This window comes from Mus caroli, unplaced genomic scaffold, assembly GCF_978045245.1.
Source record: "Mus caroli unplaced genomic scaffold, Mus_caroli_1 scaffold_16, whole genome shotgun sequence".
Lineage (NCBI taxonomy): Eukaryota > Metazoa > Chordata > Mammalia > Rodentia > Muridae > Mus > Mus caroli.
Window position 1 is genome coordinate 56,107,019 of NW_028227271.1, and position 25,165 is coordinate 56,132,183.

Consider the following 25,165-nt stretch of genomic DNA (forward strand, 5'->3'; position numbering starts at 1 on the left):
AATAATGTAAAATTTTGTACACTATGACCTGGCAAACAACAAAAAAAAAAAGAATAGTGAGTACTCAGCCTGATAGTTTAAGTTCAATCCTAGTACATGATAGAAAGGGACAAAACACACACACACACACACACACACACACACACACACACACACACACACACAGAGGATGCAAAACAGTATCTCATTAAGATCAGGAATATTTTACTGGGGCCAACAGTAGTTGTTCTTGTTCTCTTTTGTTGGTAACCAAGGAGAAAGAGCATCAGCTGTGCTGTCAAAAGTTGGTCTTGTGAGATAATTTAGGGTTGCCTTTTTAAAATAATAAAACACTTACGTGTCTTCCTTACTTTGCAGTGGTAGCTGACCTGCTTGAGTTCCTCTGAGGCAATAAACTTCAGTCTCCAGCATTTAGCATGTCATTATAAAACAGTGCTGGGGGGGGGGGGTTAAGTAAAGTATTTATTGTTAATTCTCCTTTCCTGGTGATTCAGCCAGAAACCTCCCTGGTGAAGGTGGTTAACTCTTTGTGAACCATAGAGGAAGGAAAGGAAAAGAATTAAGATGCTTTATAATGGACAATATATGAAGACACATATACATTCATGCACCCACACTCTGGCTGGGTCTGACCCTCTGTCACAATTAACTCTGCAAATATTCATGCATGCTTACATATTTCCTGGATACTTACATATATGCATATGCCTACACACATACATATAGACAAACAGACATACCCATTTAGATAGATGGATAGATGGATTAATGGATGGATGGATGGATGGATGGATGGATGGATGGATGGATGGATGGATGGATGGATGGATGTGGAATATCTCCTCAACCTAAACCATTCAATCAACAACTTTATTTCTTTTCTCTGGTCTATTTATAACTTCTTAGACAAAATTTCTTTAGAAAATTACCCTCAGATATAAAATGTTACATAAAATGGGAGTTAGAGTAGGATGCTGATGTTAAGTTCAAAGCAGTGTTTCATTATAATATGCTCATTATAAGTTCAAAGCAAAAGCTTTTTTCAAGGCCTTGCCTTAGCATAGTACATTCCTGTAACTTTATCCTTGAACCTAAATGTTTTTTGTTGACTAAAAAAATTTGTCCAGTTTCTGCTTCTCTTTTTAGTGTGATTATGAGAGATCATTTCATTTCCTATTATGTAACATTTCTTACTATTATGAGGAGTGGGTACATTCTGTTTTTTATTCTAATCTTTGTAAAAGAAGCACATTGAACAGAAAATAGGCAGGGTCAGAAAAGAAATTCTCCATTATATATTATATTTAAAACATTTGAAGCACAGAAAATGGTATAAGAAACTTAAAGAATAAAAGACCAGGTCACTTAGAAAGGCAGAACTTCAGAATAAAACTTGACTATCTGACAGAAACTTTGTTTACAATAATTCATTCCATTGTTATTCCATTTCCTCCTCCTTCCTCTCTTTCAAGTCCCACCATCACTCTTCTCTCTCCACTGTCTCCTCCTACTCTCCTCAGAGAAGGGGATACCCCTCCCTTTGGTACCACCCCACTCTGGGACATTTAGTCTCAACAAGAATAGGTAAATCCTTTCCCACCGAGGCTCAACCAGACAGTCCAGTCAAGGACAATGGCAACAAACAGAAATCTAGACAACCCACACTCCACTCATTAGGGAACCCATATGAAGGCCAAACAGCACATTTGCTACAAATGTGCAGGGTCTAGGTCCAACTCCTACATACTCCCTGGTTGGTGGCCCATGCTCTGTGAGCCTCCATGGTCCCAGGTTAGTTGACTGTAGGTCTTTTTGTAGTGCTCTTGACCATTCTAGCTTGTTCATTTCTATCCCCAACTCTTCCACAAGATTTCCCTAATGTTTGGCTGTGTGTCTCTGCATCTGCCTCCATCTGCTGCTGGATGAAGCCTCTCAAGACGCAGTTATGCTAGGCTCCTGTCTGCATGAATAGCAGAGTATCATTAATAGTGTCAGGGGTTGGCTCTCTCACTAGGAATGGGTCTCAAGTTGGGGCAGTCATTGGTTGGATTTTTCCCTCAGTCTTTCTTTATCCCTGTACAGATTATAGACAGGACAAGTTTATGTTGAAGGTATTGTGAGTGGATTGATATCCCCTCCTTCCTCTGGAACTCCTGCCTGGCTACAGGAGATAGCCAAGTCAGTTTCTATATCCACCTCTGGAAGTAATCTCAGCTAAATTCACTACCATAGACTTTGTGTATAAAACCCCCAACCCAGGCCTCCAGCTAGACAGGAGCGATGCTCTCACCAATTTCTATACTCACTCCCAGCCCTCTCCTGTACCCTCTCTCCCTACAAATGATTGCTTCCTCTCTAACCTAGTGCCCTCTTTCCATCCACCTCCAATGACTAATTTCCCCCTCTGAATGAAATTCCTACATCCTTTCTTGTGATATTTTTATTATTCACGTTGTTATGTGTGTGTGGGGGGCGGGGGGGGGAGGCAAGGGGGAGGTCTATTGATTGTCACATTGCTATCCTGAAACTTTTAAAGCCAAAAATCTTGAGTAAATGTATTTGAAGTTCTGAAAGACAAATGAGAGCTTAGATTTTTATACATATAAAATTATCTATTTGAAATGAAGCATAATTGAAAATTTTCCACAATAAATACATAAGTCAACTCTCCAGGGGATATTGGAGGGGATGCTTTGGTCTGAAGTACAAAAATTGTGTATGGGCTAAACAATTTCAGATTGTCAACAAAAAGAAGTTTGAGGAAAAAAGTCAACAAAATAACAGGAATTAATACCATTATATCAATTATAATGCTCAGTATCAATGCTCTCTATTTCATAATAAACAGACAGTCCAGAATTTAAAACAGGATCTATAATTTCCATCTTGTATTAAAGAAAGAAAACTCATTATATAAAATAAATACCATCTTAGGGCAAAAGAATGGGATGAAATAGTATTTTTTTTCTCGAGACAGGGTATCTCTGGATATCCCTGGCTGTCCTGGAACTCACTCTGTAGACCAGGCTGACCTTGAACTCAGAAATCTACCTGCCTCTGCCTCCCAAGTGCTGGGATTAAAGGCATGTGCCACCACTGCCTGGCATGAAATAGTATTTTAAGGAGGTAGAATGAATAAACAGTAATATATTCAAATACTTCAAATAAAAACATTATCATGAGACAAGGGAAGTCACTTCATAATACCCAAAGAATAATTTAATAGAACATTACAATTTACTAAGAATACATTGCATGCAAATGCAATTATATCCAACTTCATAAAACACGCCCTACCAGGTTTAAACCTACAGCTTAACCCCAAAATGCCCACTCACCAATACATACAGCATCTGGAAAAATAAAATACATCATATTTTGTTTATGTTTAAGAAGCATTATTATTATAAATACATAAGAGTTGTCTAAAGGTAATAACCAAACCCTAGCAATACACATGTTTTACAGTAACCAATGTAACTCTATTCAGATTCAACTTATAACAGGGCAGAAATCAAAAACTAAAAGAAAAAAATATATGAAAGTTGAAATAATGTCCTGAAAAAATAGAAAAGCAAACGATATGTCAATCATCATAGATACAGTAGACAGCACTTAAGCTCAGAGACTAAAAAATAGACTATTAAGTCAAGGAAAAATTCAAAAGTAAATTAACTTATTTCTAGAATTAAATGTAAACTACACCATATAATAATGTATGGAGTACAATGATGGCTGCACTGGGAAATAAATATATAGCACTAGGTGCATTAAAAAATATTTAGAGACTCCAGCGATTATAGTTATGGCTTCTATTGCTGTGAAAAGACACTATGATGGCAGCTCTTCTCATTTAATTGGGGCTGGCTTACAGTTCAGAGGTTTAGTCTATTATCATCATGGCAAGAAACTTGGTGTCTCATCACCAGATGTGGTGGAGAAGTTAAGAGTTTTGCACCTTGATCTGCAGTCATCAGAATCAACTATAAACTACACTTGCATATCTGAGACCAGAAAACTCATACCCATTGTGTCACACTTCCTCCAATAAGCAATAAGGCCAGACCTATTCTTCTTCTTTTTTTTAAAGGCCACAATTTCCTATAGTACCAGTCCTCCTAGGCAAGCATTCAAACACATGAGTCTATGAGAGCTTTTCATATACAAACCACCACACCAGCCAATGACTTAATACCCACCATATGGTTTTTGCAAGAAAAAGAAAAAATATAGATGATAATGGTAGACTGGAAGAGATAACTAAATGAAAAATGGAAAGTAACTCAAAATACAAAGAGGCAGTGAAACTAGGTGTTTGTTATTTGGAAAGATTAAGTTTGATATTCCTGTTTGCACCATAAAGGAAAGTCTGCCTTTTTTCCTTTCAGATTTGACTCTCTCTAGCATTATTTGGGGATTTTGATACCTGGGTCCTATAATGGTACTTTGTATATTAATTTTTAATTATTTAAATAGTGCGTGCAAAGGTCTTTCTTATCCAGCAGGTGTTCTCTTCTCTCTGTGAAAGCTTTCTGTGATTTTACCGAAGAGTGTTTTCTTACTATGTGTCTAACCTTGCTTCTTCTGTGATTTATAAGTCTAATAAAAAACTGTGCCTCCACTAAGAAAAAAAAGATTGATAGACCTTTAACCAGATTAGCCAAAAGAATTATTAAGACTCACTGGATTTTCAAAACTACACTAAAATGAAAAATAAAAATGTATGTTAATTTCTAAGTGTGTATGACCTATATAAAAGTTAAACTCACATGAAGTAAATAACTTACATACATGCAATACAACAAATGAGATAGCAAGAATAATTACGTCTCTCAACTGAAAAAACGTCCAGAGCCGGATGGAGCTCAATGAATTTCACCAGACCTTAAAGAACTAAAATCAATACTCTCTAAATAATGCTATAATACAGAAAAGGAAAAAAAAAAACAGTTCCATATTATGTTTATGGAGCCAACATTGCCTGATATGAAACAGAAAAGGAGTGAACAATAATAATATAGAAATTTATTCCTGATATACAAAAACTCTAATTCTACATAAAAAATGCAGGGATGGTTCAACATATGTAAATCACTGAAAATGCCGACCACATAAATAGATTCAAGTATAGAAACCACATGATTATCTCATTAGCTACAGAAAACCCATTCTTGACAAAATTCAATACCCTTTACTGTAAAGTTACAGGAGCATACTAAAAAAAGCAGCTAAGTACACATCCCAAGATAAGAAAAATGAAATTCAACAAGCTCCCAGCAGACCAAAGTTAATCTATTCATACCAGAAGCTCTATGGAATGTCATCAATTCATCATGTAATGCCTATAAAAGGTATTGAATCCAGAGAAAGATATGCTTAAGTTCATTTTTTTTGTTTTTATTAATAAATGTTCTTTTCACACAAAACCAAAAATTAGAGGACAGAAAATGAGCATTGGTTTCATAAAGTTTTATAGAATTTGAAAACGTCTTTATAAAGGTACCGTTTAAATAATACAATTTTGCAGATACTTGGTTCATGTTGAATGTTCAAGGCAGTAACAAGCAGAAGTATATTTAGTAACCATGAGGAGGATTAATGGGCTTTAGTAACAGATGAGTGAAAGACTATTTTCAAAAGATGATATTATTAGATTACTAAGATGATTTTATAAGAGGAAAACACGCAACTATTAAAGATGTAAATTTAGTAATAGAGGTGTATTAGATGAAACAGAAAATAAATTATTTAAAAGAGCAAAATTTGACATTGCTGTTTACATTTTATGTATTCATACATCATAATTTATAATATGTATTTGCAAAGTAAACGCAAATGTGCAGAAAATGTAACTTTGTTCTTACATTCCAATACATTTGAGGGCATGCATCACTTTTTAAAATTTATTCTATAATCTTTTTTTACAGTCTAGACTTTATCCTCCTCCTACCCAACTCCACCACCATCTCCAAGAGAATGTCCCCATCCCACCCCCCAACTCACCTCCCCAGGACCTGGGGGGGCCTCCAGTCTCTTGAGGGTTAGAGAAGATTCTCTGAACCTAGAACCAGCAGTCCTCTGCTGTATATGTGTTGGGGGCCTCATATCAGCTGCTGATGTTTGCTGCCTGGTTGTTGGTGGTCCAGTGTTTAAGAGATCTCAGGGTTCCAAGTTAATTGAAACTGCTGGTCCTCCTATAGGTCACCCTCCTCCTCAGCTTCTTCCAGCCTTTCCATAATTCAACCAGGGGGGTCAGCTGCTTCTATCCATTGGTTAGGTGCAAATATCTGCATCTGACTCTTTCAACTGCTCGTTGGGTCTTCCGGAATGTGGTCATGATAAGTTCCTTTCTCTGAGCTCTCCATAGCCTCAGTAACAGTTTCAGGCCTTGGCATCTTCCCTTGAGCTGGATCCCACTTTGGACCTGTCACTGTTTAAGGCTATATTTTGAATAGAGCCAGGACCTTTTAGAAGTATAGTATCTTTGATACGCTATACGAAACGACCAAGACTTTATAGATCATGTATTATGTAATCATATAGAAAGTTGTTTTTGATGCTCTAATGGCATATAATAATGGCTCAGTAATTTTATGTGCATGTATGTTAATGAGAGAGAGAGAGAGAGAGAGAGAGAGAGAGAGAGAGAGAGAGAGAGAGAGAAAGAGAGAGAGAGAAGAGACAGAGAAGAGAGAGAAAAGAGAGAGGGGAAAGGGGAGAAAAGTAGAGGGAATTGAATCCAATAGTTGCTATTTGGTATCATCTGTAAGATACTAAAAACCCAAAAAAGTTTTACTACATGATTACAGATTAAAAATTGTATCCAGTATTTGTTGTCATGTATCTTGCAAATTGGTTTTAAGGATTAAGTTTTTAGGAGAGCTTCAATTTTAAGCCTTCTATCTATTTTTCCTTAATAAAAAAAAGTCTTCAAAACTCTTGTTTTTGTGATGTCATCATGTCCACTGTGAAACTGAAGGAATTTTAATAGCATTAACCAAAAACGTACTCTCATTCAAAGGATCAATATTTTCTTACTTAATTTTATTTACATTATATACAAGGGATTTAAACCGGGCATGGTGGCACACGTCTTTAATCCCAGCACTCGGGAGGCAGAGGCAGGCGGATTTCTGAGTTCGAGGCCAGCCTGGTCTACAAGTTCCAGGAGATCCAGAGCTATACAGAGAAACCCTGTCTCTAAAAACCAAAAAAATAAAAAAATAACAAAAATAAATAAAAATAAATAAATAAATAAAATGATTTAAAATGATAATTTTCATGTACTGCTCAGCATTTTCAATTCAAATAAATAATGAATGTTACATTATAAATGTGCCTCAAGTATTGCAGTTAATATACATGTAGTCAAAATTAAATAAGAAGAAACATAAAACAATACCACAAAAATCAAGTTGAAGATTTTCTGACATTCAAATTTAGCTGTTTTATATTTGTATTTACTAAATCTAGGATTTTAATTTTAAGTGTTTCATAGCCACATGGCTGTATACATTAAATATTTATTCTGTCCTCAGTTCATATATGCCTTTAGCACTGTGTCCACTTTATCATTTGAACAACCTTTCCAGAATGCCAATCTTGTCACATCAATCTTCTGCTTGAGATTATTTTTGATACATTGTCTCTTGAAGCAAATTTGAAATGTCTTCCCTTTTAAATGTTTAGCTTCTACTATCATTTTTTTACAATTTCTACCATGCCAAATGATTTACAGTGCCTTGAGTATACATTTCAGTTTCCTTGATATATTTTTCTGAATTATATCTAAACAACATTCCTTCCTTTTCTAACAGAAATAATCTTATGGTATTATAAGCAATGGACATTGCTTAAAAGCGTCACAGTTTCATATGTGCATAGTTTAAAGTTTTCCATTCATTTTCCGATGAGAATCCAATATAAAGCATATTGTATTATTTTTATTATTTATATTCCCATACTAGTCTTCTGAGAAAGAGATAGCTAAAAATACCATATATATGTATATATATATATATATATAAATATAAATATATTCTTGTTTTACATATATATGTAAATCATGTGTGTGTGTATGTGTGTGTGTGCTACATATGGTACTTAATATGTGTCTGTGATATAGGAAGGAGAGAAAGAAAAAAGTATGGATGTAGTAATTTTAAACTTAGAATATTTAAAATGGAAACATAAGGATAGATAGAAAAAAATCTCTTTTCAAAACAATATTTGTATAGGTGTAAAATTGCTGTCTCTGAAATGAGTGCAAAATTCAGTTGTTTTCTTCAATATTTCAGAAGATACAAAAGGACAAATAACTTGCAAATTTTTCTGCAGTTCACTGTCTATTTTCTGTCTTATCAAATATATTATTATTATGTAGAATTATTTTGCAATTAAAACATAAATTTATTTATCTCATCTTCAGGAAGGCTTTAAAAGAGATTCTATTTAATTAACTAATACTGAGATATATATCACCATAAATTCTGTACCCCGAGACAATTAAGAGTCAAAGAGTGTTGACCAGATGTCACAGTGTTAAAATTAATCATTTCTGTGACATTTCTCATTTAGTTTTCTTTCTGTAGTAACTAAAGTTTACTTTAGTCATAACATATCCTCTATTCCATACCCAATCTAAAATTTCAAGGACACTTAATGCTAAATATAAGCCATGTATACTTGTGCAATTTGTTTATAGTATTGACAACATTTTTTAAATAGCATTGCACTATTTACTTTAAAGATAACCCTAATATTTGTATTTTGCTTCTTACCTGTTATTTTCTAATACAATGACTTTCTTTCTAACAAGTTTTTCTAATATAACTTCCTCTTATAACACATGAAAATGTTATACAGTGTGTCTGCTGCAGGAAAATAAGAACGTTTTGGCCTGCGTTTTTACTGTTCTCCATTACTTTAACCTACTTCTGACAATTTTCACCAGTTTCTCAGCAACCTTTCTACAATAATTCCCATAATAGTCTTTCCTACAGAACACTAGCTCATTCCTATCCAACCATACCTCTCTTGCACCCAGCTGAAAATAATGTGACTAGATCTTCTGGTCATACAGTAATTTGTGGGAACAGTGATTAATTTATGTTAAGCAAGTTTATCTGAATAAATTTCGTTAAATAGTCCAATGATTTTCTACTCCTCTCTAAGTTACACATCTTCTAATTTTTGCCTAGTATTTCTTTACTTAGGAAAAAATAATAATTACAAACATCAACGTGAAAACCTAGATTGCATTTTCTATAGTACTTATATCTTATAGAAAATAATTCTGAGTAGGAAATACCCAAATCTACAAAAAAATTCTTTTAGTATCATCTGATTATCAGTATACATAAACACAAAGAAAATGGTGGATGTAAGGTCAGCTGTTCTATTTCTTTAAGTCATATAATATATGTAAACATAATACAAGGTGTACTATAAAAGATACATTTAAAGTTACAGCACCCTTTTCTCAAGATGGAACACACATGGAGAAGGAAACAAAACGAAAGTTATAGCTTTATAAAATGATATTCCTCAAAATTAAAGAGCAATAAGAGAGGTCAGAGAAAGGCTTCTTATTTCTTTTCACTAGCATCTATAGTATAGGAATAGTATAGGAACAAAGCTGAACCTCAGCTCAGCATTTCCATATATATACATATATATATGGTTTTAGAAACAGGTATCATGAAATGAAAGAAAGGGTGTGGAGCCAAATGAGAAACTATACAAGAGAAAATTTCCAATTATCAAATGTTTTTTCCTCCTTTTATTATAACCTCTTTTCTGTACATGCATATGAAATTCTCAGTATACTTCTATTCTTGGATGTGAAATATAAATTCAGTTGTAATGTATATCTCTCCATATATCATTTAGACATATCTGGTCATGTCTAATTTCCTAGTAATATTTATACATTAACAATCAAGCACTTAATAGTATAATTCCTAAGTGAAGAATAGAATAAAATACTCATTTTGGAGGAAGAAGAGAATTCTGTATTTAAACATTTTACATATTTATTTTTACATATTTATCTTCTGGTCAAAATTAGGTAAATGTTTAAACAAGTTTTAAGTGTAAGTAGAGTATATAAATATAAAGAATATAATGTCTGATTTAAAGTTACTATTAATTCATATGTTTTACTAAAACAGGATGAGTATAAAGGTATGGGTTTAGATATAAAGTAATGGAAGAAGATATATTGCATTTTTTCATAATAATAGCTCTGAATCTTCCATGTATATGTCAAGTAAATGCAACATTTTCTTTGTTTGGGGATGACAGTTAATCCCGAATACTTCTCTATTTGAATGAGAAGATCTCTTTGTAATGAGCTTTAAACTATTAGATTAAAACGTTATAGGGAGATGTTGCAAGACATAAGATGCTTGCAATTATTCTCATTCAAAGATCTGTGTAGTAGGTTTTCAATGTCACCATTGTGGCTTCTGGGAAGATAATTGTGCTTAAAAATAACATTCAACTAATGTTTTGTGGATTTCTTCAAGTAATGTGTAGTTGGGGTATCCAAAATGTAAATCCATGAGGATAACTTGTTGCTTATCTATGACACTGTAGCTTAACTCTAATCAACATGTGAAACAATTCATGATTATTTAACAAGAAAGGTAATAGTAACAAGATTGTCAAAAACATTTTATTGATTCTATTTTTTATTGTTATAAAAAATTCTTTTTCACGTATTTTTTTCAAAATTTATTATTTATTATACTATTCATATATTCACATTTAAATGTTGTGTTTTCATTGTGATCAACACAACAAGCCCATGGATGTTGTACAATATTTCTGCCAATCATTTTCAATAGAAACTTATTGTTACTTGATATGTGAATTCATCATCACTTTAAACAACTCAGATTATGGGATTAATTTTGTATGTCAAATAACTTGACACATAATTTGTTTAATATTGATTTTATGATAATCTTATTGACAGTATTGATTCAATAGATGTGATATACTTGCTGAATAAATTCTTATGAATTTCATTTTTAGTGTAAAGTCTTATTTGTTCATTTTGACATCTATCAGTATGACAGTTTGTACTCAATGCATAATAGCCAGTCCAATAGAAAATTTATTATTCATTTGTATTTCCTATTAAGCATAGAAGATATGGTTAACTTAGGAGCATGAACATTTGGCAATACAAATCTATAAAGATATTTATTTCCAAACTTTCAACTACATTTTAAATCAGTATGTACTTACCTATATTCCTTACAGATCATGATATCATTGGATACATATTATTGATTAATTCATTCTTTAAAATTTTCAGCAACATGGTTTTCTCACATTTCATCACTTCAGAATCTAAACACAAGCTACAGTACTTTTGAATTTTAAAGTTGCTACTTAATTACTAGGGTAAATTATATTCATATTCATTGAGAAAGATTAAACTTAAAAAGTATACTGGAGATGATGCATTTATTTTGTGTTTCAATAACTTCATAAGATCAATATAGAATTATTCTTAACCTTACTTTGTTAAATTTTTTAATAGTAACATTAAATGCTTCTGGACAGTGACAGTTTTATATAAAGAAGTTGATTGAAAAACACAACTCTCTATCTTTTCAAGGATTTGCTGTCTCATTTTACAATTCTCCAATTTGAGCATTTACATAAATGCATTGTTGGATGGATTCAAACTATTTAACCCAAGTGGACACAGCTTTGAACTTGTGACTACTATTACCCTTGAGATGCAAAATTCTCAGTTACAATGAACTTGTGACTACTATTACCCTTGAGATGCAAAATTCTCAGTTACAATGAACTTGTGACTACTATTACCCTTGAGATGCAAAATTCTCAGTTACAATGTGCTTATTTAGAATACTAACGCCAGACATAACAAAGCAGAGGCATCCTGTGATTTTACACATCAAGTTAAATGATTTTGGTAGTATTCTCACCTGTTGGAATTTTCTCTTGCAAATCTGTGTAAGTGATACTCGAAACAATGAGAAAAACAAAATACAAATTGACTTAAATGATCAAAAATTAATAGAATATGTAAATGATAACTCAAATATAATTGCAAAATTAGAAATATTTTGATTTTCTTTTGGCATTATTTTAGTTTGGATAGAAATGGATGCAGTCTTTGTTTTGCATGCTTTCACTGTAAATGTTTATTACATTTTCACCACTACATGTCATTATTATTATTGTTGTTGTTATTATTTACTTTGTAAACTTTCACTGACATGTGTCAAGTAAAATAATGAAATTACAGAAATGACAGGAACTATGGAAGAGAACCTGCACAAAGCGATGCTCAAACAAAAACCTATGAAAATCTTCTTTGATTCTTGATGCACATTTAATGTGTTCATTTTTTAAATTTTTGGGGAGCTACACTCAAGTTTAGCACAATACTAATAATTAGAAATCAATGTGTCATAATCCTTGAATTAGAGGAAAATACGTAATAAAAATATTTTTAAAAATATCAACTATTATCAAATTAAAAAAATAGAAAAAATAAAAAAGAATTTCAAATTAAGTCTTTTTATAAGATAGCATTTTGTACATTCTCTAAGTTATGGTTTTATCATGGCTAATGTTTATTATGTCACATATTTATTGTTAATATTTTAAAATTTTTACAATGATAAATTTTATTAAAATACATCATAAATCCACATTGGATGTTGTACACACCATTTCTGAATTTTATAATTTGCATGTATAACATATGCCATTCTCCATTTTCATGATCTGAAATGTGACATGCCCTCATGATTTGAAAGAGCATGTTTTGTATATGTAAATCATTTCATTTTTATTTTGTCATATGCAAAATGTCTTGTTAATAATAAATTTATATTTTAGATATGCTTCATGTTGTATAAATTATTATAAAATATAACTCAATTTAACTACTTACAAGGCAACCTAATTTTGTTAGACCACATTTTAAATACATGATTCTATTTTACGTGATGAAAATGGTTTTTTTGGATGTGCATTTTTTTTCCTTTAATTTGGGTGTATGTCTTGCTATGTTTTATTGTGCTGTTAAAGGCAATGATTTTGTAATTGTACAGCATAATTCATGTTTTAAAAAGGCAAAGTATTAAATTTAATATTGGATGAGTTATTTTACTTATTTAATCTTACCTTGTTGATGCACCTCATTCTAAGAATTTTGTCAACATTTGACTGTTGCCACATGAGACAGTTATGTGTGAACATTTTAAATGAATTTAAATTTTTAAATTATCTATTAACATAATCAAAACCCATGTTTCATACACTCTCAGCCTAACAGATATGAATATTATTATTCTTAATTGGTTTATGTTTGATGTAAGTAACAGCAAATATAGAATGATAATGGGTATTTTCCTGCCTTAGTAAAGGGGTCACTTTGATTCTTATATCCACCTCTGTTAAACGTAATTATTGTGTATTTTCATGAAGTCATATTTGCTCTTCACTTTAGAGATGTTTCAATACTACAAGTAAACCCAGCATACCAGCAGATTACATGATCCCATTTTGAAGGGTTAAACAATGTTTAATGGGTTGCTACTAAATGTTCAGATATCACACTTTCTCAAAGTGATGTTTTTGAAGCTATAGGTCACAGTTAACCTGTTTCCTATTCCAATTCCTTTATACCATGACAGTGTAAGAAATGTGACTTTTCCATGTTAAATATTTGTAGTTACATTTCAATCATTTTACTTTTTATTGATAATCTCATTTAGGCTCTATTATTAAATCCATTCAATCCTTTTTATTTATTTTCAATATTTTTGAGTGCCTATTTTACTCCAGGCATGAATGTACAGACAGGTCTAGAGCTATGAGCAAATATCCAAGTACCCAAATCCCTGCTTTTCTTGCATTCTTGTGTGTTGATGGAAGGAATAGACTGCAAAGTGTGAGACATAACTGATTTATAAATATCTGGTGAAACACATGTTTGGCCAGACTTTGATTTCATAGAAATGAAGCTTTTCTTGCTCCATCATTCAATCTTACCATATTTGGGTAATGGAGAAGGAAATGATCACTAGTAACCACTGCTCAGGATGAGTCTAATGTTCTAGCCTTCAAGATTAGCTTGTTCCAAGGAGCTATCTCTAAATTATGCCAAACTCATGTTTGAATTCCCAGTTGAATCTGAGCCAGTATCTATGTTCTGGGGGATTAAAGAAAGTGGTTCTTGAAGTCAGAAAATAAATTTTCTGGTGATTAATTAGAGACACAATCAAAGCTTGTTTTCAAAAATAAAGAATCATCAGAAAATGTTGACTCAAATGCAATCTTTTTGAATTAATCATGACGACTTTGTCGCGGGTGTGTTCATTCAGATCAGCTTTGTTACAAGGTTTAGATTGTAATGTTTTAGAGTACAGATTCGGCTATTTTTCATACTTATAGTATGAAAGGTTTTTAGTTAAAATTACTAATTGAAATCAAAAGTCTGCCAGCTGAAGTGGTGGCTCAGTAGTTACAAAAACTTGTTGCAATGCACGTGAAATAAACCAGAGCTCAGTTACCAGAACCTACCTGAGACATCTCTCTACCACCTATCTGATGTCTTAGTAACCTACCCAGAAGACACACACACACACACACACCCACACACACCACTTAAAAATAAAATTACAAATGTAATTTGTAATATTGGACATTACAGTGAAGCAAAAAATGTTTAAATGTTAGGTTTATAATCTGGCTTCCATTTCACTTTAAAGCAGAAAGCACAATTAAATTCCCAATCAAATAATCAGATATTTTCATAGAAATGAGAATATCATTTCATAGAATTGCCTCATTATGTAAATTGGTCTACAAAGGTCCTATAAGCAGTTCTCATTGGTTCATATGAATAGGGAATATACTTGATATACTTAATTTTAGCAAGCAGCACAGGCCTATTTAAACAGCTATTGTATATGTAGTGGATTCGAACTTCCACAAAATGATATAGGTACTTAATGATTTTCTGATTAATATTTTTAAAGGCATCAATTATTTAATTTGATATTTGGCACATATGATTAATCTCTAGTTTCTTCATGTGTAATTATTATATAATTTTTGTGAAGTGCTAATGAGTTTGAGAATGAATATAGCAATTTATATTTCAACAGTTCATGCTTTCCTGCCTAGCAATTAAGGGCTCCATATTTGTCCACCTTACTTTTTGAGTTTTAGGCAAACAAAATCATCACACCTAGTACTTTGTGAACAGTGTAAGAAGAGAAAAACACAGCTGGACCTCAATCAACTGCTTACCCATTTGCTATTTAATCCTTCAGAGAGGATGAACAACCATGTACCTGCTTGTATTAAAGGACTAATTAAACATAGTAATGAGAAATGCAAAGTATTGGGAAGTATATATGAAATCAAAGTATATGTTATTCACTTACTTTAAAAATATTCAGAAACTTTTTTTAAATCAATAGCCAACATCAAACTAAATGGAGAGAAACTTGAAGCAATCCCATTAAAATCAAGGGCAAGACAAAGCTGTTAACTCTTCCCCCTATTTATTCAGTATAGTACTCAAAGTTCTAGCCAGAGTAATTAGACAACAAAAGGAGATCAAAGGGATACAAATCGGGAAGGTGGAAGTCAAGATATCACTATTTGCGGATGACATCATAGTATTCATAAGTGACCCCCCCAAAAAAATTGTTCCAGAGAACTCCTACACCTGATAACTTCAGCATAGTGGCTACATATAAAATTAACTCTAACAAGTCAGTAGTCTTCCTCTACTCAAAGGATAAATGAACTTAGAAAGAAATTATGGAAATGACATCTTTCACAATAGTCAGAAACCTTATATGAATAACCTTTCAGTCTTTAATATTTAATGATTATTTTCTTGTTAAGAATTTAATGACTCCTTTAACTACATTCTCAATAAGTTCCATGCTTCTTTATAAGATTGTATCTTATTCCATACGAAACATGCCTTATCTAGAAAATACAACCCTTCTAGATGTCAAGTGAATAGAAAATGAAAGTCCTTCTTTGTCAATTTAATAAAGAAGACAATTGTGCAGTGCACTGTTTACAATTATAATAAAGAGTGTAATGATACATACCTATATAAATGCATGCTTATAAATCAGTTACAAACATATAATGAACTATTAATATTTAGAAATGTATATAGTTAAAAATAATGTCCCTACAAATAATTCCATTGGCTATTGGTTGTTTCCACTAAAGAAAATAATTCATTTAATTTTATTCATTTAAGAACTTTTACCCAAAAATTTAACTTCAAATGCAAAAGATATTAAGTGATTTAACTAATTTTAGAGAGCACAGAAACACTTATAAAGAAATATCTCATCACCTTGAAAACTTTATCAGGTTGAATCCTTGTCTGGCAAATGAGATGAGAACGAACATTAATACATGATAATTTTGAGTCTCAGTTTTGCATCACTATTTTATTCATGTTTTAATTTCAGTTTTTTAGCTTGCTTGTTTTAAAATAGAAAAATTTTATATATTTTCCCAGAAATTTGAACTGATAGGAAACTAAACTATCCAAAGCATAATTTTGAGAAAAGTGTGGTTCTATAACAGTTTATTTTGTCAAGACTTTATTTGCTCAAATTCACCTGATGACCTCAAAAGAAAACAAAACATTGAGGGACCTATAAAGAATTTTTTCCTCTACCTTCATCCACTTTAATGTATTCTGTTAGGATGTTTTATTTTATGTGTAATGGCTTTCATAGATTGAAAAGAATCCTGGGGGTCCATTGTACTTCACATCTTAGGGATGTGCTTGTGTTTTACGTCTTCATGTTTATTATCCTTATGGTAATAGTAGAAAATATAATTATTAAACTTATCAAAAGACTATAAAATTTAAAAGAAAAAGTTAGCATCTAGTGCTACTGTGTCCCACAGGTTCTTCTCCATTGACCCTCACTGCCTCCATTGGTGAGTTAGAGGAGCATATCAGGACTGCCACTGGTGCTATTGATGTTGCTAGCACACCTGCAGATGTTACTGTATCCAGTGTTACAGCTGTCACCAGCCATAGACTTTCCGAGGAACAGCGAGTGCAAGTAAGGAGTCTCAGTGATTCAGGTCTGGATCCCAACACACGCGAGGACCAGCTTTCTCCTCATCAAGCAGATACACAAAGTACAAGCAGAAGACCACGAAATGCTGAACAGATAGAAAGAACTAAAGAACTTGCAGTTGTTACTCATAGAGGTATTGATGTTATTTTACTTGTGCCCATTTAGTTACATCCAAAGTTATATTTGGTCATAATTCTAAATAGAGAATGAGTTGTAAGAGCCAAGGTATAGAAAAATTAAGGAAATAATCTGTCCTTCAGATGCTTTCCTCTTTATCTTATATTTCTGCCAACTTAAAAAATAACATAGATTGAAGTAGCTGAACAATGCAGATAAGAAGATATAAATTATAACAAATTGGAAGAAGAGAAATTAAAAAGAAATCAAATCACAATGCAATTGATTTAGACGGAGGGTTAAGAGCAGAACAGAGTATTTTTAAAAGGGTTAACTCGAATGAGAGTTAACCACCTGTCCTTAATACTTACTACCCCATACAGTTTTAAGAGATAAAATAACAGAATAAAACATTTTCTATAAATAAATGCACAAAAATGCACACACAGAATCTATATAATGTAAGGATTATAAGTATTTTCATAAAATTTAAAAGTGTAAATTAACAATTAGGACAATTGAATGTTGTGTGAAAGTGAAATCATATCTGGTGATTTCTTTGTATACCTTCATGACACGATTTTAATAATTATACAAATATATTAATTCAGTTTTGAAAATATAATAGCCATGGTTGATGTTATGAATTCAAAAGTAAAATAACAGGTAACTAGAGTTTGCTTTCAGGGAAAATACACTGTAAGAATTTCAACTCAATTAAATTCTCTAACCTTAATTAGTAAGGTTAGGGAAAACAGCAATCAGAGTTTTCTTTACTTTCTTGGTAGTGAAATACTTAAATATAGATTAAAAAAAAAACCTCACTAGTGCCAAAAGAAAATAAAGAGTTCACTTCTATCAAGATGTGCATAATTGGAAGCATTAATCTAGTGAACACACTGAATAGATAAGACAGACATCCCAATTCCTACTAGGGCTCACATATGCCCTTTAATCTGCATATGGCTTATTACTGTAGATGTGAATACTTCACATAGATCATAATATACGTAATTTTAAAAAACGATTTTGAGCACACATTCAGAGAAATTAAGATCTGGTGACATAAGGAGTAGAAAAGAAAATCAAACAAACTATGTCTCAGAAAGAAGCTTATTTCCACTTTAATTTACCTTGAAAATACTTGCAATAGTTATTTAAATCATGCATTCTAACATAAAATTTCATCATCCGGTAATTTCTTTTAAAGCAGTATATTAGCATTAACTTGTATTTCTATTGACATTCTATTACAAATACTACTAATAATAAAGGAAAAGATTTATATTAAAATTTACAAAAAAATCCTATTACTAGGGGTATTGAGCTACTCCATAATGACTATCATTAAAAAACAGGAAACAAGATGACTCATAATGTCTACCACATAAGTGAAATATTATGAAAATTAAGTCTTGCTCAAATTTCCCATCGTCTTTTGTGAAACTCTTTGGAATTCAAACCAATAGTTTGTAGACCTTAGAGTAATAGCTACTCAGAATTAAAATAGAAAAGATAAATTACTAGAGTTAGTAAGAGTAGTAAATTGATTTCCTATAAAAAGTAAATATATTAATATATTATATTATATTATATTATATTATATTATATTATATTATATTAATATAAACTTTAGTATCGAGAGAATCCCCTTGGTAGATCTGAAACCATGTCTCAGCTAATTTTAGAATATTTTAGTACAGTTTAAAAGACTTGTTTCCTATCTGAATTAATTTAAAAATGATTTTAGACATTACTCATTTTGTGATACAAATCTTCCTTGGAAATATTCATTTTTTAAGTGACATAATAGAAAAAAGATTATAGGATGCCATTTATTTTCTATTGTCATTATTATTTTCAGCCAATTAAATTGTTATATTTCTACCAAATTAAATTTAATCGAAGTTGATCTTACTGTAACTCCTGTATCTGATAATTCTTCAATTGATTCTATTTATCCAGTGTATTTTGTATTTTTAGAAGAAAGTTACTAATACGATGAGGCAGACATTACCTGTCTCTATTACTTTAAGAGTAAAGCATTTCTATTATTCGATTTGAATATTGTTTTGAAAACCCTAAAATAATAGCTATATTTTCTGACAAGAAACATTCTTCAAAGACTATTTTTAACAACTTCATATACTTAAATGGTGTTAGGTGAATATCAAAGCCATATTCTTTAAAAATAAATTAGTTTAGTTCCTACTATATAACTGCATGATTCTTGAGAAACAGGGTAGGGGTTATGGGGCATGAATAACATGACTCCTACATTAAAAAAATCTGTTTTTGATAAAATTCATAGAGAAATCCAACTTAGTTTTGTGAGAATATTTTATAACACCCATGACTCTTTAGAAAAAGAAACAAGTTGTATAGAGTGCATGGATCATTTAAAATGATTAACTCAATACAAATCACTTCCTTTCATTATCTATTGTATTCTCCATCTCCTAGAGTTTGGCCAGTTTGTAAATCCTGTTTAGCAAAGCTATACTGATGGTATAGGAGTTTAGAATATGACTATTGCCTCAATCTCCACATTTATCTCCTACAGCTCTCACAAAGTAGCTCCTTCCTTCCTCCCTCCCTCCCTCCCTCCCTCCCTTCCTTCCTTCCTTCCTTCCTCCCTCCCTCCTTTCCTTCCTTCTTCTCTCAGTCCCTTCTTTCTTTCCTTTCCCTTCCTTTCTTAAATATCCAAATGTGTTTTCTTTCAGTTTGTCTAATAGACCCAGGTTTCTTTTATCTCTTCAAATAATTTTATTATATATTTTATTTTTGAGGATTATAATTCCACCCTTTCCACTTTCCCCTATTGCCCTAACTGTCCCATAAGCAATTCCCTGAATTCTTTCCAATTCATGACCTCTTTTTTGTAAATACTTGTATGCATAAACATATATATATTTAAGGGTTATATGTATACATAGTATATATGTATGTGTATAGTATGTGTATATATAATATTTGTATACTATATACATAGATTAATATACATATGTGTATACTACACATATATACAGTATATAGTATATATAACTTATATGCACTCAAATGATGTATAGCATATAGATATGTCTATATATGCATATATACTTAGCATATGTATTTTTACATATGCATATATACATATATATTCCTAAATACATAAATTTAAGGTGCTCAGTATTTATAATGTTACTTATATGCACATTTTCATGGATGAACTTTTAGTATTGAGTTACAAATTGGTATGATTATTTTTTTCTACTCTCACTCTTCTTGAACTGCTTAGTTGTTTTGTGTAGGATTGAACCTCGTGAACATATTTTTTGTCCAAGATAGCATGTTACTTGTTGTCCTTGTTGAGTACATGTTTAAGTGGTCATGCTAGTGAGCCTTCATAGGTGTGACTTCTGTTATCCTAGGGCACACAGTCTCACAGAACACTCTTGATTGTCCTGACTCTTAATGTCTTTCTAACCTTTTTTTCATGATATTCCCTGAGCTTTAGAAGATAAAGTTTATTTTGTAGAATATTCCTTTGAGACTTCTCTCTGCAAGTTTGCATTTTGATTGGTTGTAGTTTCCCTTTATCTAGACCATTCTTACTTCAATTCTTGATATGAAACAGATACCCTAGAAACATTAAACTACCTGACCCCAATTTGCTATTGTGAATGCATACAAAAGTCCCAGGCATAATACCTATCTTATTTACTCTTAGAATCAGTTAGGATAAGATATTGAAAGAATTAATGGTCCTTCTTGCTTCATTTATTTTTCAAAGTATAGTTTTGCTCCCACAGATGTATTTTTAAAAGATCAGTTAAACGAATAAAAATATTCACAATAGAGCTACCAAGGAGATGAATTTAAGTTAGAGAAATTCTAAATGACCATTGCTTACTACAATATCCTATCTCTGGGATAGTTTTAAAGAAAAAGATTGTCCTTTATATTTCATCACTATTAAAACTCTTACAATAAAATAAGCATAATAAAATAATATCCCCATAACATTGTGTTATTATTTTGCTATTTATATTGTATATAAAATTCCCAATTAATGAACATAAAATGACTTATTACAGGTTTTATACATACTTTAAAACTCAAAAGAAACCTTTAATTAAACAGAAATAAGTCATACAATCCATCCATTTCTTTTGTTCAAACACAAATATGGTATAGTGCATGCTCTTTGCTGAGCTCACTTCTCCCCTAAAGAGTAAACACTAGAGAGTTTTCTTTAAGGTAGGTTCTTGAACGCCCATAAATTAATATTATTTTGTACTATGACATTTCTAATTTTCATTGATTTTTTTTTAAACTCATATTGCAGTTATTTTTATTTTTGGCACTTCTAATCATCAGAAGCTATTTTTATATCATTTTTAATAAGTGAAATAAATTGAGATATCTTAGTTAAAATAAATAGTACTTAATAAAACAAAACTATGCAAACTATATCTAGTATGGCATTTTGTACTTAGTCATATAAAGCTTAACTGAGTATGTTGTTGTACTTCACTATGTCCATTTCTTTTTTTGTTTTGTTTTGTTTTGTTTCTTTGTTTTTTGTTTTTCGAGACAGGGTTTCTCTGTGTAGCGCTGGCTGTCCTGGAACTCACTCTGTAGACCAGGCTGGCCTTGAACTCAGAAATCCCCGTGCCTCTGCCTCCCAAGTGCTGGGATTAAAGGCGTGCGCCACCACGCCCGGCTACTATGTCCATTTCCATATCACTTTTTAAAACAATTAATAGTCTTAAAGTATGTATTTAACAAGGATCCTTATACTCCCCTTAGGGATGAATTTCCAATAGTTTTCCTATGTAATTTGTTGAACTTTCAAACTATGATAAGTAACAGAAAGCAATTGTATACAATGAACTTAACTATCAGAAAACTCAGAAGATACCTTGTTCTGTTCTCCTTGCTTAGGATTCTGATCTTGAATAATCAGTTTGAGTCCTTTACCACAATAAAGGACTAGACATGTAGATTTTGAGGACTACATAAAACAAGGAAAAGGAAGAAAGGGACGTTAGTGCATGCTAAAATATTTAATACATAGTTCTAGTTTTATTAATATCACCAAATTTGTCTTAACTTTTTTACACACATGGAATTGTAAAGAAAAGTACAAAAATGTGTGATCAATACAGGTTGCCACTGCATGATCCACATTCTTAATTACTTTCTTCCCTCGTGCTTTTGTAGAGTCACCCATTTTCTCATTTCCCGAGGCAATCACTGGTATCTGAGTAGTCTACATATCTGTAAAAAGAGCTGAAATTTATTTTAAAAATCATTTTAATCATTCTATTTTTTACAATATGCATTAACAGGTAGAAGGGAGTAATGTGTTTAGAAATAAAGTCAGAGAATGTTCTATAGATTATATTTGAACTAATTCTAAAACACTGAATAGAAGTTGAAAGGTAAAAATTTTGTTTAATTACAATTAAAAATAGAAAATATTTTGAATGGATAAACTCTTGAATAGAAATATATATCAAAAACCAAAATCAATGAAATTGGTGAGCTATTTTTAAAGGTAAAATGACATAACATAAATAAATTTAAAAATAAGGATCACTTTTAATAATTAAAATCCAGATATTTGCGGTTAAAATTATATTTATGTGGTCATATCTAAAACTGGATTAGAAATGAGTTAACTATAAGATATATTTTAAATTATTTCAAATTTTATTTATGTATAATACTTCCTTTCTAACACTTCTAATAACAATAACTCCATATTATATACCGTATTAGTTATACCAAGTACAACTAAAAATTGACCTAAATGAGCAATATAATAGACTACTGTGTCTGCTTGTTTCTTCATTTTTTTATCTCAGTTAATGTATTATCACATTACCATTTTTATAAAATATATAATCTCTTTGACAAGCTATAGGAGAACCTGCAATGAGTAATATACATACTCATTGATTCATTTCATTTTCATTTTAGAAAACATTATGTTAAGATAAAAAGATCATAGCAACAGATTATAGAAATACATATTCTTTCTCAAGAAAAGATCTTCCATACCATAGTAAAAGTAAGTTAGACATGATACATTACATAGTCATTGATTTATTTTAACCTTATATTCTTAGAGATTATAGCATAATGATGTCTATTTTCCATATAATGGTAATTAACATCATCTCTTAGTTGACATTCCTGGTACTTGTACAGACCTTTTATAATTAAAATATCTGGAACTATTGACCTGGGAAGTTCCCTGTATAAATATATCATAATCATTAAACACTTTATTGTACTTCCAAGTGTAAATTTTAGAAGATAACGTAAACAATGTGTGCCATGAAATACGTGATATGTGGTTTTCTTTTTTTTTTCTCTTTTTTAGATATTTTCTTTTATTATTATTATTACTATTTTTATTAGGTATTTTCTTCATTTACATTTCCAATGCTATCCCAAAAGTCTCCCATACCCTCCCCCCACCCACTCCCCTTCCGACCCATTCCCACTTCTGTACTGACATATAAAGTTTGCAAGACCTATGGGCCTCTCTTTCCACTGATGGCCGATTATCACGGTTCCCAGTTTTCTAGTCATCACTTGTGTTGGTTTTGCAGAACACAGCAATCCTTTAATAGTGTTTTTAATGAGTGTTCACACCAAAAGGTGTTATATTCTTATTAAAATGGCAATCAGTTGTGTAGCACAGAGGAAGCAGAATTTCTAACTTAAAACTAAACCTTAAATGAAAATGTGGTTTAAAATCCCCTTCTATATAATGAATAGTACTTGTTCATTTTAAAGTTAAGAGAAGACTGTCTATTTCAATATCAGTACATTCAGGTCAGTCATTTTACTAAAAACAAAAGTAGGATTTTAACTGTAACATTCTGTCCAAGTAAGCTCAACAAACATAAATAATATTCACATAAAATGTTAAAGCATCAGGATGTTGGTTTTAAAAAACAAATTTTTCTCTCAAGCAGTAAGTCTTAATTACAGTTTCCCGTTTCTTCCTTCGGATGCCTCCCACCTCCTCTCTTCTCCAGATTTACTCACCCTTCATTTCCTCTTCAGTAAAGATCGGGTTTCCAAGAGCAATCTGTTAAACAGAATAAAGGTAGATACAATAAGACAAGGCCAGCACCTTCATGGACAAGGCAGCCCAATAGGAGGAAAAGAGTCTTAATAGCAATCACACCCACTCTCACTCTTAGGAGTTCTACAAGAACACCAATCTAACAGCCTTAGCATATGTGGACATGACCAGGTGCATAGTCGTGCAGGACCTGTGCCTGCCATTTCAGTCTCTGTGGGTACAGGCCGTAATACACAGTCAATTTATAGAATTAAGTTTATATAGAAAAAGGGCTCTCACTTATACAAAAACTTTGTTCAGATACTATTTGACATCATTAGTATAACACAATATCTACTGTGTAAAATAACTCTTTAGGGCTAAATATGTGCATGTCATTAAATTATCTGGTGTGCTGTAAATATATTTTAATATTTTCAGGTAATTAAAAGCATTTTTATATTTTGTTCTGTCTTTGAAGGCTGTACAGCATGTTGTTCATGTTTGCTCTGGCTTGAACATCATTGGCATCATCACATAGAAATATATACTGTATCAATTCCTTAACTGTGTTTTGATGGATACTCTAGAAATCAGAGTCTTATTGCAAATTTACCTCTTGCGAATCATGTGATGGTGTCATACAAATATTAGATATCATCTGTATCTTTAAGGATGAAAGGTACGATGATAAAAATCAAACTAAAAGAGTATTTGTCAATCATAAAAGAAGAAATAAACACAAATCGACTAAGATATACAGATGATGACTAGTGTGAATGATATGTTTCGTGTGATGTGTCCTGTGTGACTTGTCTTAGTGTCTGTAATTAGAAGTTAAGAA

General features: G+C 31.6%; 1 protein-coding gene across 3 annotated transcripts in view; it reads left to right on the forward strand.

Moving 5' to 3' along the window:
• Positions 1 to 25,165, forward strand: part of Csmd3 (CUB and Sushi multiple domains 3) — a 1,262,970-nt gene that overhangs the window by 459,755 nt on the left and 778,050 nt on the right. For 2 of the 3 annotated variants that reach the window (XM_029469819.2, XM_021183659.3), the window contains exon 7: positions 16,957 to 17,268. The exons of the other annotated variant lie outside the window; for it this stretch is intronic. In XM_029469819.2, the coding sequence (XP_029325679.1) occupies positions 16,957 to 17,268 (312 nt within the window). The remainder of the gene's footprint in view (positions 1 to 16,956; positions 17,269 to 25,165) is intronic. 3 annotated transcript variants of the gene reach the window in all.